At 35.5% G+C, this 13,890-nt stretch overlaps 1 protein-coding gene across 2 annotated transcripts in view; it reads right to left on the bottom strand.

Annotated features, from left to right (window-relative positions):
* The window catches only part of Spt6 (transcription elongation factor Spt6), a 44,176-nt gene that overhangs the window by 14,358 nt on the left and 15,928 nt on the right, over positions 1–13,890 (bottom strand). For both annotated transcript variants that reach the window (XM_089636626.1, XM_089636627.1), the window contains 7 exons: positions 13,265–13,430; positions 12,748–12,924; positions 11,915–12,130; positions 6,606–6,818; positions 6,153–6,290; positions 4,042–4,337; positions 998–1,199 (listed from right to left, as the gene is read on the bottom strand). In XM_089636626.1, coding sequence (XP_089492752.1) covers positions 998–1,199; positions 4,042–4,337; positions 6,153–6,290; positions 6,606–6,818; positions 11,915–12,130; positions 12,748–12,924; positions 13,265–13,430 — 1,408 coding nt within the window. The remainder of the gene's footprint in view (positions 1–997; positions 1,200–4,041; positions 4,338–6,152; positions 6,291–6,605; positions 6,819–11,914; positions 12,131–12,747; positions 12,925–13,264; positions 13,431–13,890) is intronic.

Raw genomic sequence — 13,890 nt, 5'->3', positions numbered from 1 at the left:
AATAGAAAAAAAAGGTAAAAAAGGAGTGCAAGGAAAATATATGATGTGAAATTGAATGGTAGAATAAGTCGGGGACGTCCAAGAAAGACATGGTACAATCAAATACTCGATTATGTCAAGAGTCAGAATAACAGAATACATGAATGAAGAGCTTCATCCAGACTCCGAGAGGCGTGCAACGCATACGCTATATCAAGTAATGGTTGAGCATCAATGGATATATCCATATTTATATGTATATAGAACTCTCTCTGGAAACTGCTGCTCGATTATCTGATAACTACTATAATCTGGCATCATTTTTACTAGATGAAAGCACACAATCAAGCTCTATAATTTGTCGGTATTCATAGTCAAAATCAGTAGTTCTCGGCGTGCCTAGACTCAAGTGCCAAGCTTTGTACGCAGAGGGGTTGAGTTATCTTATTCTTACACACTCAATTACTATACAGCCGCTTGCTCTCGCTGACCATTTTAACACCGGGATTAATTTTTCTGCTTTAAGGAAATTTCAGTTAGTCCTGTGTATATTAGCAACTATCGCAAGTCTTTCTGTTCGTTCGTCTGCTACATTTTTGTTTGAATAAGTTTAGAAAATGGAGTCTTTTTGAGCGTAAACAAGACACCATTAACTTTAAACTAAAAAATGGAAATTTAACGAAAAACATATCAATAGCGGTTTTTTGTTGGTTTTTACAAAATACCTATTTTAATATTTGGCATATTTTGTTTGTACGCAATGTCTGCTTTTTCAGGTGGCGGATTAGTATTTATATATTTCATACACTGTATTTTTCCCGTTCAATGGTTTAATTATATTTTTGCTAGTTGGGATTGTGTGTTGTGTCGACTACCTGGAGGAAGTTAGTGGAAGCAATGAGTGTGTGCCAAGACGAGCTAAGGGTGGTCCTTCCTCTTTACTTACTCCTCTGTTAAAATTAAGGTTACTTTAGGTAGATCACGACCTATTCTTAAGCTCATCTTAGGTGCCACATACTTGTCTTTCTAATTCTTCAGCAAAGGCGTCCAGATCTAAGTCTTTGAGTCTCTCGGGCGCATCGAGGATCTCTTCAAGGGCACCGGCTGGGTTGGCATCCTCGTCCTCATACTCCAGAGCGTCTACGGCCATCTTTCTCGCCCACTCATACGTCTCAGGATGCACTCTGGACCCGTCCAATACTTCCACGTAGGCTTCGGTACTGCAAAGTAATGGCAATATTAATACATGCATATTATCAAAAAGTAGAAACACAGTTCCAAATGTTTGCAAGACAATGCAATTGTTTTCTAGTCGGAACGTAATTTTTCATCATTAATTATGGAGCTCTGAAATAAACATTTAACCATCGAAATATGAGACGAGAGGTCACTTTATTTAATATATTTTATTAATTCTTCACAAACAAATTATGTACCAAACTCGCCAATTCCTCATCTACATAGTTTAGCAAACGAATATACAAAAATGATATCGACATTTTTAACATAACAAATTAGACGTTTAAACAAATCTTTGATGTGACAATATTATTTCTGAAAATGCTTAGATATTTAAAAAAAAATTTAAACAGGGTGGCCACAAAAAACGGATTTCAAAATTCCCTGATAATTCCAGGTTTTCCAGGGCAGTTTCTATATTTTTCCCTGATATGTTTTATTTGGTATAAGGACATATCGTTCAAAATTTTATTTTTGAAACACGATTTTCATCTACGCCAGATAATTAGAACAGATACATAAATAAAGGGAATTCCGTCATCTAAAGCATTTATTATTTCCTTGCACCACAATGATCTATTCAAAACAAAATACACTTATTACAAATTTATGATATTTCACCTGAAGACAATTTGTGTACAAATGAAAAGACCAGACAAAAATAGACAAATAAACAAAAGTAAGTACAGTAGAACCCCGATAATTCGAAAAAACGCGTAATTCGAAATTTTCGCCAAAAAAATTTCCGCAGAAATATTTATTCATAAAAAAAAATTTTAAATTCGAAATTCGTTAATTCGTAATTTATTTTTGTCCGCGCACGAAAATTTTTCGTGAAATTCGAAAAAAAATGATTTTTGCGAAAATCTGAATCTAAAAGTCAGCCGTGGCGGTAAAACGCCGAAAAATGTATTTTTACGTGGTTATACATCGTCCTAATCAGTATTATTATTTTGAAAATCTGAATCGATTTACACTGGAATGTTGTATTTTTTCAAATTTATTTCGAATATCCGAGTTTGAAGGGCCGAGAAAATACATTTTACGCAGATATATGTCGGAGTTTTACGAGTTTACACCAAATATCTGTATTTAAAGGGTCGGCCGCGACGAAACTCGGCCGCGAAATTTCAATTTACGCGTAAATGTATCGTATATTTACGAATTTATTTCGAATATTTGAATTTCAATGGCCCCCTGCGACGGAAATCGGCCGCGAAATCTCGATTTACGCGTAAATATATCGTATTTTTACGAATTTATTTCGAATATCTGAATTTTAAAGGGCCCGCCGCGACGGAAATCGGACGCGGAAATATACCGTATTTTTACTAACTTTAATTCGAATATCCGAGTTAAAAAATACGGCGCGACGGAAATCGGCCGAAAAATTTCGATTCATGCCGAAATATGACATATTTTTACGAATTTACTTCAAATATCTGTACTTAAAAGGCCGGCCGCGACGAAAAACTGCCGATAAAATTCGATTTACGCGGAAATATTTCACATTTTTACGAATTTACATCAAATATCTTAATTTAAAGGGTCGGCCGCGACGGAAATCGGCCGCGCATTCTCGATTTACACGGAAATATATCGTATTTTTGCGATTTTTTTTCGAATCTGAATTTTAAGAACCGGCCGCGACGGAATACGGCCGCGAATTCTCGTTAAACGCGGAAATATATCGTATTTTTACGAATTTAAATTCAGATATTTGAAATAATGGGCCGGCTGCGACGGAAAATTACCGCGAAATCTCGATTTACGCGGAAATATATCGTATTTTTACGAATATCTCAATTTAAAGGGTAGGCAGCGACCGAAATCGGCAGTGAAATCTCGATTTACGCGTAAAAATATAGCATTTTTACGAATTTATTGCGAATATCTGAATTTAAAGGGCCCGCCGCTACGGCAATCGGCCGCGAAAATAAAGAAATAATTGGTATTAATACGAATTTAAAACTAAAATACCACCCGGATTTGAAGGGGCGGCCGAGAAAATCGATTTTCGGCGTTTTTTTTTTTTCATAAAAATTCGAATTAAGTGGGAATTCGTTAATTCGAAATTTGATTTTTGATGTCCCGTGGATTTCGAATTAACGAGGTTCTACTGTATTGACACTTTGTAAAAATGTTGATAATGATGATCTTTAAATTTTATTACGACCGTACTGGGTGTCCGACCCTTTTGACACTTTGTTGTAACTTTGCTAGCTTTTACTTTACAGATTTCGCACCTACATAGTAGGGTAAAAACCAAGGCGGGTGGTTAACGACATGATTGTGATGCAAGGGCTATTTACGAAAATAATAATAAAAAATACCTACTTATCTAGTTTGTCTTTGTCGGCATATCTTTTGTTACACACGCCGCAAGTAAAAGTAATAAAACACAACTTTGGGACTTCACAAATCGTAAATAACGAATTTCGTTTTATTTTTGGAATTCCCTGATATTTTAAAAATATTTTAAAATTCCCTGACATTTCCCTGATAATTCCCGGTTTTCCCGGTTTTCCAGGTCTGTGGCCACCCTGTTAAACCATGAGACAATTGTTTATTCCTAGCCCTTGTGTAAAACATTATAACCATATATGTACACAATGCTAAAGCCCCATGGGCATATAAAAGAGTAATAAAGAAAATATGAAAAATAGTGTCGAAATTCAAATTTTACTAAAATCTGAAACAGAACCCAACGATTTCAATTTTAAATAAATTATTATGTTGATATCTTCTTTATTAAATATTATTGGCCGATTCAGTCAAAAAATTGCTACGGTATATATTTTATAATTTTTTTTTAATATTTACCTATCACCTAAGCTGTTGGTGTCAATTTTGATAAAACCCGAACAGTTGATGAACACCTTTGGTCCCATATGGCACGATGTAACCAGCTGGGTTCGGTTTTCTAGCCTCTGGTTTGTTTGCTTGAGCATCTTGATGAGCGCCTGCCCCTTCCTGGGCCCGAGACCGCAGATGAACTGCACCAGGTTCACGGTGAGCCCGGTTTGTACGGCGGTGTTGATATCCACACCGACTTCGTTTGTTCGGTTGACAAACTCCAAGTACAGGTTTTCAATCAATTCTTCTTTTGGTATTTGTTCCTGGAAAAAAAAAAATGTTTAGAAATTGAAACAATGACTAAATGATGATGGCGACACATTTTTCATGGTTACGAGGTATGTATCGATAAATTTAGACCATGGCTAATAGTTCATAAATAAATAAATTTAAATAAAAGAACAGTATGGGTGCTTTTAAAATTCCCACAGTAATGGCATGGCGATGGCAACGGTGTATTTCATAAATACGAGTAAGAGGAGATGTATGATAAAGAAGCAGACATACAAAGGTTGTTTGTCTCACTATTATTTAGTGTGTATGAAAGAGCTACAGCATTATATTTATAAGGATGGGTTGTTTTGGAGAATTTGAATAATTCATCAAATTTCAACATTCATTTTCGGGTTCTGTAGAAGTCCTATTCAAGTTCTGTTATTATATCATTATAGGCTAGTTGCTTGACAAAACTGAAATAAAACAGAACTTGAAAAAATCTTTCGCAGAACTTGAAAATGAATGTTGAAATTTGATGAATTGTTCAAATTCTCCGAAAAAAACCCGTCCTAAGAATGTACATATTATGCTTTTTTTATGCTGTTGCCGTAAGAATTTTAAAAGGGCTCAGTAAATATATGCTTGGTTTGCTAGATTGAAGTATTTTTATCTTGGTATGAGAAATACCAAAAACAAAAAAAGTAGAAAAATTTATAACAGTTTTTCAAGGATGTTTCGGGATGCATCCTGCAAGGTTAAGATTGGTATGATATAGTCTCGGTATAGGTAACCTCCAGAGGTTAAGTATAGGTAACCTATAGGCACCAGAAGAGGAAGGGACCGAAAGAAAAACTCCTTGTTTAACCCTCAGGATCCGACCAACTACAATAGCAGTTCTGTGAATTCATGACTTCCTTTAGGTGCAATGCAATGTGCAGTGTGCAGAATTAGGTTTTAGAAGTTTTGAACGCATTTTAATACTATCCATGAAAATTCCTAAGTAAAATATTGATATTGTAGATGTCTGTCAATTATTTCTTTTGCACAGGCAGGGACGCTCTTGTGAGGTGTCACATAAAAAAAAAAAAAAAATTTCATATATAATTTTCAATATTATATTTGTCTTTGAGATATTTACAAAATATTACACGGCTTCTAAGGGTTAAGAAAATCTTGAAGAATTAAATATGTGGGTACAAATTCACTCAATCAATTTATGTAAAGGAAAGTTTCTGCAGCGGGAGAGCGGGTAGCCGTATTGCAGACACCGGACTAGTGGCGGGGATTTGATTTTTATAAAAATCTACAGTTTTATTCTGACACCGAAGATTTTTACACACTTGACCTTCAAAACAAAAGGTCAATGTCTACATGAAAATTCGGAAAACTCTGCTTAACTTCTTATGTGGGAACTTTTACAATATGCAAGTTTTATTTTATAAATGAACAGTGAAACCCTCCTATAAAATTTTCCAAGGGACCGTAAAAACAAAACTTCAACTACTCGAGCGATGGGTGTTCAGTTTTCGACTTGGTCATTCGATTTAACTAATATCATTCCTCAAAATATTGATGTGGAAACATATATGAATTGCTTACTGCGGTTAAAAATCAATGACTATATATTTTAAAATTTAACCCATATTTTTAGGTTCTATAAATTAGGCACATTATGGCAAGTGCTCTCTCGAGACGTTTTTGCAAACTTGCCATAATATGCCAAAAATTAATTAATTATTTAAATAGTTAAGCATGGAAACTTATTACGAGGGAACTTTATAAGTTGGTTTCACTGTTAATTTATTTTTAGTGGCAAATGTCTCTTGCAATAACTTTAACAAGAGCAATGTCACGAATCTTACCTGCAGTGGATGAAAGCGGAGACATAATATTTCCTCATCAACCGTACAAAGCTGTGAATATTCTACGAGGGGGTCTTGGACTACTCTTGCTAGGGATACTGCTTGCCTGAGAATCTCGGGATATTCTCTGAAGTCACTCTGTAACAAACATAGAAATTATAAAAACAAATTGGCAAAAACAGTCTACCTAAATTTAGGCAACCATAGCTTCAGGCCTAGAGTGATGAGACCTATATATGGATAGCCATCATTCAACTGGTTATATTAATATATTGTATTCGCCATGCGCAACTTTAAACTTAAAATACAAATTTTGGAAATATATTTTAGTTCTCAAAAGATATAATAGCCCAAACCCAGTGGGATGTAAGGAGATGGTGACGGGAAAAGGAAGTTAGGAATGATGATGTGTATTAATAGACATGTATATATTATGTACACAAAATTACTTACGACTCCTTTATTAGAATTGGCGTAGATCTTTGGCAGATGGTTGTCCACTATCTCCACGGGTATCCTGGGGAACTGTTCATCCTCCACCAGCTCGGCTATGACGTCGTTCAGGTCTTGCTTCAGCATGATGGCGTCGCGCGACTCTCCGCCTATCACCACGCAGTGGGGTTTTTTGGCTGCGATAAAGTTGCGCAAGCAAAGCAGTTCAGTTCTCTGTAAGGAAAATGAATGTTATTTTCTTACTTGGGTAAATACATGAAGAAAGCATCATTGTTTGCTAGAAGAGCTTATAAATCTCATATGGGGATGTTGGATTTGTGTGAAGTTTCACTAAAACACATACATTTAGTCAAAAGGTGCCACGTGATGGAATAGGTTGGGTAATGACTCTACACTCCTAGCAAGACTTTTACCGAGGGAAGCAAGACCAACAAGACTCTAGCACAGATGATGGTCGAATTATAATTTGGTTCACCCATTAAAAGTACTCTCTCCACGGTAACGGTACATAATTTTTCATGGGTAACCTAGTACCATAATAAAAAACGCTGCCCCTTGCACATGTTCCATTCGTCATTCTTTCCGTTATGATTGTAAGAGATAGTAAATTGTATATATATCTTAAGATCCTTTTTTATTGTGATTCTAAAAGTTTGTGAATTATATATATATATATATCTTGAGATCCTTTTCATTGTGATTGTAAAAGATTAAGAGTTTTTTATTTTATTTATTTATTATAAGAACTTTTTGAACATTTATACATATTTTTGATAATTCATCCGCCATGCTAGGGATGTCCCTGTGTTATGGCGGGTGATATTTACAGATTGGATTTATAAAATAAGTTAATTATAAGTTATAAAGTTATGCAATTTAGATTAAAATATAAGTTAATTAGATTATACAATTAAATAATAAGTAAGTAATAAAACTATACAAATTAAATTAAATTAAAAGTTATTAAATTATACAAAATTTAATTGCATTACAAATATTAAAATCATGGTTTCTAAATGTATTTATAGTAATAAAGATGGTATTAAATATTAATAATAATTGATAATTAGTTGATAAAATTATAATATAATTTAATTTATGTACCAATTTTTATATATTGTGGTCTCCAAGTGAACTTATCCATTTTGATATTAGTTTTTTAAATTTATGGGGTTGGGTTTCGGTTTTTAAGTTTTCAGGGAGAAGGTTAAATATTTTGGGAGCTAGGTACATGAATTGTCTTCTAGCTGACGTGGTATGTAGTGTAGGTACGTTGTAGTGTCGGTTGGTTATTGTTCTGGTGGTGTAATTGTGGTGTACGAGGGTTTTTTTCTTATATTTGTACAAAAAATGCATTAGAGTAAATTTTATGTGGAGTTGCCGTATGTTTAAGACATTGTATTCAGTGAAGAGTCGAGTGGAGGAGTATCTTGTCGGTCGCTTGTTGATAGTACGTATTATCGTTTTTTGGGCTGTTTGTAATGGATCAATAAGATAATTTGCACAACCGCCCCAAATTATGATGCCATATCGCACCTCCGGTGCTAAACTGTCACTTATGCAAAAAATGTAATTTTTCAGGAGAAGCGTTTGAAAATTCGACATCCTATTATGATGTATAGTTCTTCGTGTCTAAAAAATGAACTGGTAATTATTTAAACTACAACTTTAAACTTCATATCAAAGTAAAAGCAAAAGTCTCACAACTTTGTAATAAAAAAATATAAACATTTTAAATTTACAACCCTCCCAGAAGTGACGTTATGCCACTAGAAAACAATTTACCATGCAGTTATGTCATAACAATCAAAACACAATATCATACTTTTCTAAAGTTTTATTAATTAAAAAATCAAAGCAGTATAACAAACTTTCTTAATTCTACATATAGAACTTTACTATTAATTAGACTTTTTAATCTTAGTCTTCTTACCATTTTACGAACGGTTTTCAGCGACGTTTCATATTAAATCAGTCATTGGTCACGTATTGTACCTATTTAAATACTATAATTACGGAATTTTAGCATTAATTTTGTACTAATTGGGTACTCTTAAAAAATTAAAAACCTTTAATTTATTGTCACATTCCCAGGAAAATCAGGGAGTCTTTAACACTGCGGTTTCAATAAACTTGTTTTCCTTGCAAGTGGAAATGTGACTCTATAGAATGTTAGAAGTACAAAAAATGAAATGAGATCATTGTAGAAACTTTCATTGTATCTTGGTATGATATTTGCCTCCACTAATTGCAATAAATCACGCTTTTTGCGTTCTGTAATTGGTATTTTTGAAGTATATGCTTGCTTGAAGGGAATTTCATGTATTCTTTGGGCGTTGCCTCTACTTCCGCGTAAATTTTTTCCTCTTGGTTGAATTATAGCTTTTGCTTCCTTCCAGTTTTCAGTTTTGTAAGTTGTTCGATATTGGTAATTTTCACAATTCTTTGTGAATTTAATGCATTTAATATCACCAGTTTTGATTACATCTCCGTTTAAATTTTTTGCTATATTGAACTTCATGTTTTCCTCAAGTGACTTCAAATCAAAAAAATCATCGTAATTCATTTCTTTTACCACAAATGGTTTACCAGTCTTCTTCGCCCCACGAATCAGTGACATGTATTGGTCGGGTACATTAATAGATCCAGCATTTTTTGCTCTTGTTACAGCTTTTTCAATAACCGAATGCGCTACGTCGCCTTCGTTTTGCGTATGACCTCGAATCAAAAAGTTATGTTGAATGGAATTAATGTCAAACTTACTGACTGCATAATAGTACATCGCAAACACAAACCTGTTCTTTTGTTGGTCACAGCAATTGTCCGAGTAAATAATTATATCGCAGCCATGACTTTCAAGTGCAATCTGCTCCAGGTATTTATACACACATGATCCTATTTCTATGGCTCCTCTATTGCCCAAGCCTTCGTGCTAAAAATAACAGGTTGTTTCTTTCTTTTTTGCATTAGACATTGTTAAATTATAACAATTTAGTCTCAATTTGTAGTAAAAAGAGCTTGATATGCCAACAGGACAGGGTAACACTGCTTGTAAGTCATGGATGAAAACAATTGTGTTGGTGTCAGGTTCATGACACTTTTTCATATCCCTGTCTTTTTCAAGTCTACTTAAATTTTTTTCTTCCTGATTTAACTTGAACCTGTCATGTAACATTGTCACAATTGTTAATCGAACGAAAACTTTATACCATAAAACATAAGGATTGGGGAAACAATGTCACTACGTACACAAGTATCTTTATTATTTCAAGAAAAAAATGTCACAACAAACTTAAGTGTTGTTATTGCTCCAAAATCATAAAAATGAATTGTCACAATTACCTTAGTGGCGTTGTAGCTCCAGGAGACTGCTACTCGTGCGGGGTGCCGCGCGCAACTAACCAATCAAACGTTGTTTCTCCCAGTGGAGGTCAGATTTGCACCAAAACCATAACGACATAACTGCCCTCACGCGGAAATTATACGCACTACACAAGCGACGATGACACACCGAGTAAAGAGGTACATTAGTTATTTTTTCTCATACTCAGATCAATTTTGACAAAACTTGCATAAGTGACAGTTTAGCACCGGAGGTGCGATATGCTAATTGGGATTGGCAGAGAGCATAGTAGACTGTTTTCATTATTGTAGGAGTAAGGATATTTCTTAATGTTCGAAAAACATAACAGAGCTTGCGAATTCGGGGAGTTAGGCTGGCTAAGTGCTGATCCCAACGAAGATGATGATCAATTAGGACCCCTAGGTATTTTATATGGGATACTTTTTCTAAGTTTGGGCAAGTACAGGAAGAATAAGGTCTTGGACAAGAGTGAATTGTTATTTTCTGATTGTTAGTAGGTTGGGTTGCAACAGATAGACTGAAGGTTAGGAATTTTGTTTTACCAGCGTTGAGTGTCAGGAGATTGTCATCTAACCAATTCTTTACAAGGCCTATGTCGTGTTGAGCTATGTCAAATGCTCCTTTCCAGTTTTTATGACGAGCTATGAGCACAGTGTCATCTGCAAAGGATATTAGTTTTCCGGTTATGGGTAGGTTACAGAGTTTGTTGATGTAAATGAGGAACAAAATAGGGCCTAGGACACTCCCTTGTGGGACTCCGAATTGAATTGGTAGAGGGTTACTTTCAGCGGTATTGTTAATTTTTACAGTTTGTGATCTACCAGTTAGGTATGAGGAGAACCAGTTAAGAGTTGAGTCCCGGATGCCTATTTGAGATAGCCTTTCTAGGAGTATGGGATGGGAAACCGTGTCGAATGCTTTGGCTAAGTCTAAGAATATGGCTAGACAGGAATCGCCTTCATCCAGGCTATTAGAGATGTTCTCAGTCAAATCTAAGATTGCAGATTCTGTACTAATTTTTTTTTGGAAGCCAAACTGATTGGGCGAGAGAATCTTCTGGGTTTCCAAATGGGAGATAAGTCTACTTTTGACAATTTTTTCGATAATTTTTGATAGGACACTTAGCAAAGAAATGGGTCTGTAGTTTTCGATATTTGTTTTGTCGCCACTCTTATAGATTGGGATAACCGTAGCATGTTTTAATTGGTTGGGGAAGGTGCCACTTTTGAAACTTAGATTAACAATGTGTTTTAACGGTGTGGTAATGAAGTGAGCTATGTGTTTTAGTATGTAAGGTGAAATTTTGTCATTACCTGCAGCACTATTTGTTTTTATAGAGAGTATAGTGTCAACAATTTCTTTGGTGGATGTGGGGGCTAGGATAAGTGTGGGATGTAGAAAGTTCTGTTGTCTTACCCTTGAGGCTAGAAAATTTTGGGTTTTATTTGTGGCTTTCAGAATTTTGTTGGCTAAGTTTGTGCCGATATTACTAAAATAATGGTTGGCGTGATCAGCTAAGGTTTCTGGGTCTTCGTGAACTTGGATATTTTTCCCATTTATAACTAGTGATTGAATGTTGAGTGAGGTTTTTTTATTTTCTGATAAGTCGTTGACTACGTTCCAAATTACTTTGCTGTCATATCCTGATTCTTCAATTTTTTTCTTATAATATTTTTGTTTGGTTATTATTATCAGGTTATTGCAAATGTTACGATACTTTTTATAGAATCGTGAGAATTGGGGGTCAGGGTTATTTAGTGCTTGTTTATGGAGTCTGTCTCTTTTACGTATGCAGAAGATAAGGCCGTTCGTAATCCAAGGTTTCAACTTCTTGTTTTTGTTGGAGGCTGTTTTGGTGGGGAAAGACGCGTAATTAATGTGGGCAGTTGTATATACCTTGAGATCCTTTTCATTGTGATTGTAAAAGATGAAGAGTTGTATATACCTTGAGATCCTTTTCATTGTGATTGTAAGAGTTCTTCCTCTTCAACAGTTGGGGCATGCGGATATGGTCCACCACTTCGCTATCGGGGTCGATCACCACCCCGAAGGCGGCCTGCGCGAAGTCGGGCACGTACGCTATGCCCATGATCCGAAGCCCCTTGCTCGTGTCCCACTCGTCATCTTCATCCTCCGGAAAGTCCACGGAATAGGGAGCCACCTGGAGGAGAAAAAATAGATTAATAATTTGAATAGAACCTGCAGGGGAAAAAATACATTCATAATTGGAATAGGACTTGGAGGAGAAAAACACATTAATAATTGTAATAGGGCTCCACCTGGAGGGGAATAAATGTATTCATAATTGGAACAGGGCACAACTTGAAGCGGAATAAATACATTCATAATTAGAATAGTGTGCCATCTGAACGGGAATAAATAGATTCATAATAGGAATATGGCTCCTACTGAAGGGAATGTATTCATAATTGGAACAGGGCACAACTTGAAGCGGAATAAATACATTCATAATTGGAATAGTGTGCCATCTGAAAGGGAATAAATACATTATAATCGGAATAGGGCCCAACATGGAGAAGAATAAATGCATTAATAATTGGAATTGGCGCCATCTGGAGTAGAAAAAATGCATTAATAAATTCATAATTATGAAGTAGAAGATATATAGAAGTAATAGTACACAAAACAACTATGAACTTAAATATAATTTGTGCAGGAATGTAATAAGTAGTAAGCCACACTGTGGCAATTGGGATATTATAATACCATTGCACATTCCGATGGAAGAATGAATCAAAACGCTTGTGATTCAATTACCTTAATCCAATTGTACATTTTCCTGCAGCAGGCCTTCAGCACACAGTCCCTGGCTTCAGCCAAGAGCTGAGCGTGAAGTTCCTTTCGCAGGTCGGGGATCACCATGCGGTTCAGGGCAAGGGAGACGCACTCCGCCCTGATGGCATTCCAGTCCTGCACATTCTTGGCAAACTCATCCTGGAATGATACCGGATAACACAGCCATATTAGTATTACAGAAAAGTGCATGATAATTAATTTGTTTGTAGCTACTCCTGGCAACAGACAAAAACAGCTTACAATACATTAACGCCACCAGCATAAAAAAGGTCCAAACGCTGTTATCCAAAAACAAAGGATTATTTTCATATTGTTCTTTTTTTCTTGTGATTCGGCGAAAAAAAGTGACGAAAAATTAAAAATCAAAATTTAAATAACATGTTTTACTCCAAATAAGGTCAGTTATCACTGCTTAAGTAAGTTGGGTACATCTCTTAACACCCTGTACTATTGCATTTAATAGAGTTGATTAGATTACCTTTTGGAACAACTGTTTGACTTCTTCCATGTAGGATGAGGATGTGTTTCCCTCAATGTTCTCACTCAGTGTAATAGTCAACAGCTTATCTTCCTCGGCTATTACCAACTTGAGGTACTGATCGTTGGATAGATCACGAACTGGCTTATTCTTGATGAACTTCATTCTGAAAAATGAATACACAATCAAATTAATCAACATAGGAAATGCTATGTTAACTAACTAACAATCACGCCTTTTATCCACAAGGATAGACAGAAAGGATAGACTGCCACACAACTCCATATTGGCACACGCTCCTTGCTTCATTTACATTCTTACATACTCTTCAACACTTAATATGGAACGACTCACTTGATTGTGCCCCGTATTCCTTGGGTGTCCTTACACTCCTTTCTTTGTTCATCCACTCTACATGCCCAAACCATCCAAGTGTCTTTCTTAATCTTCACCATTACTCTTATATCAGCCGTGCATTCTTTCCACGCAAGTTTTACACGCATACACCTAAGATATCTCATTTCTACAGCATTCAGTCTACTTTCATCATTCCTCTGTCAGTTCCGTGCCTCACTGCCCTACATCAGGGAATCAGCACTCCATTGTGTACTGCTAGCTTCACTTCT

Source organism: Hesperophylax consimilis, chromosome 10 (assembly GCF_061612785.1).
Source record: "Hesperophylax consimilis isolate HC1 chromosome 10, BYU_Hcon_1.0, whole genome shotgun sequence".
Classification (NCBI taxonomy): domain Eukaryota; kingdom Metazoa; phylum Arthropoda; class Insecta; order Trichoptera; family Limnephilidae; genus Hesperophylax; species Hesperophylax consimilis.
The sequence above is the reverse complement of the archived record's forward strand: the minus strand, read 5'-3'. Positions and strand labels throughout refer to the sequence as shown.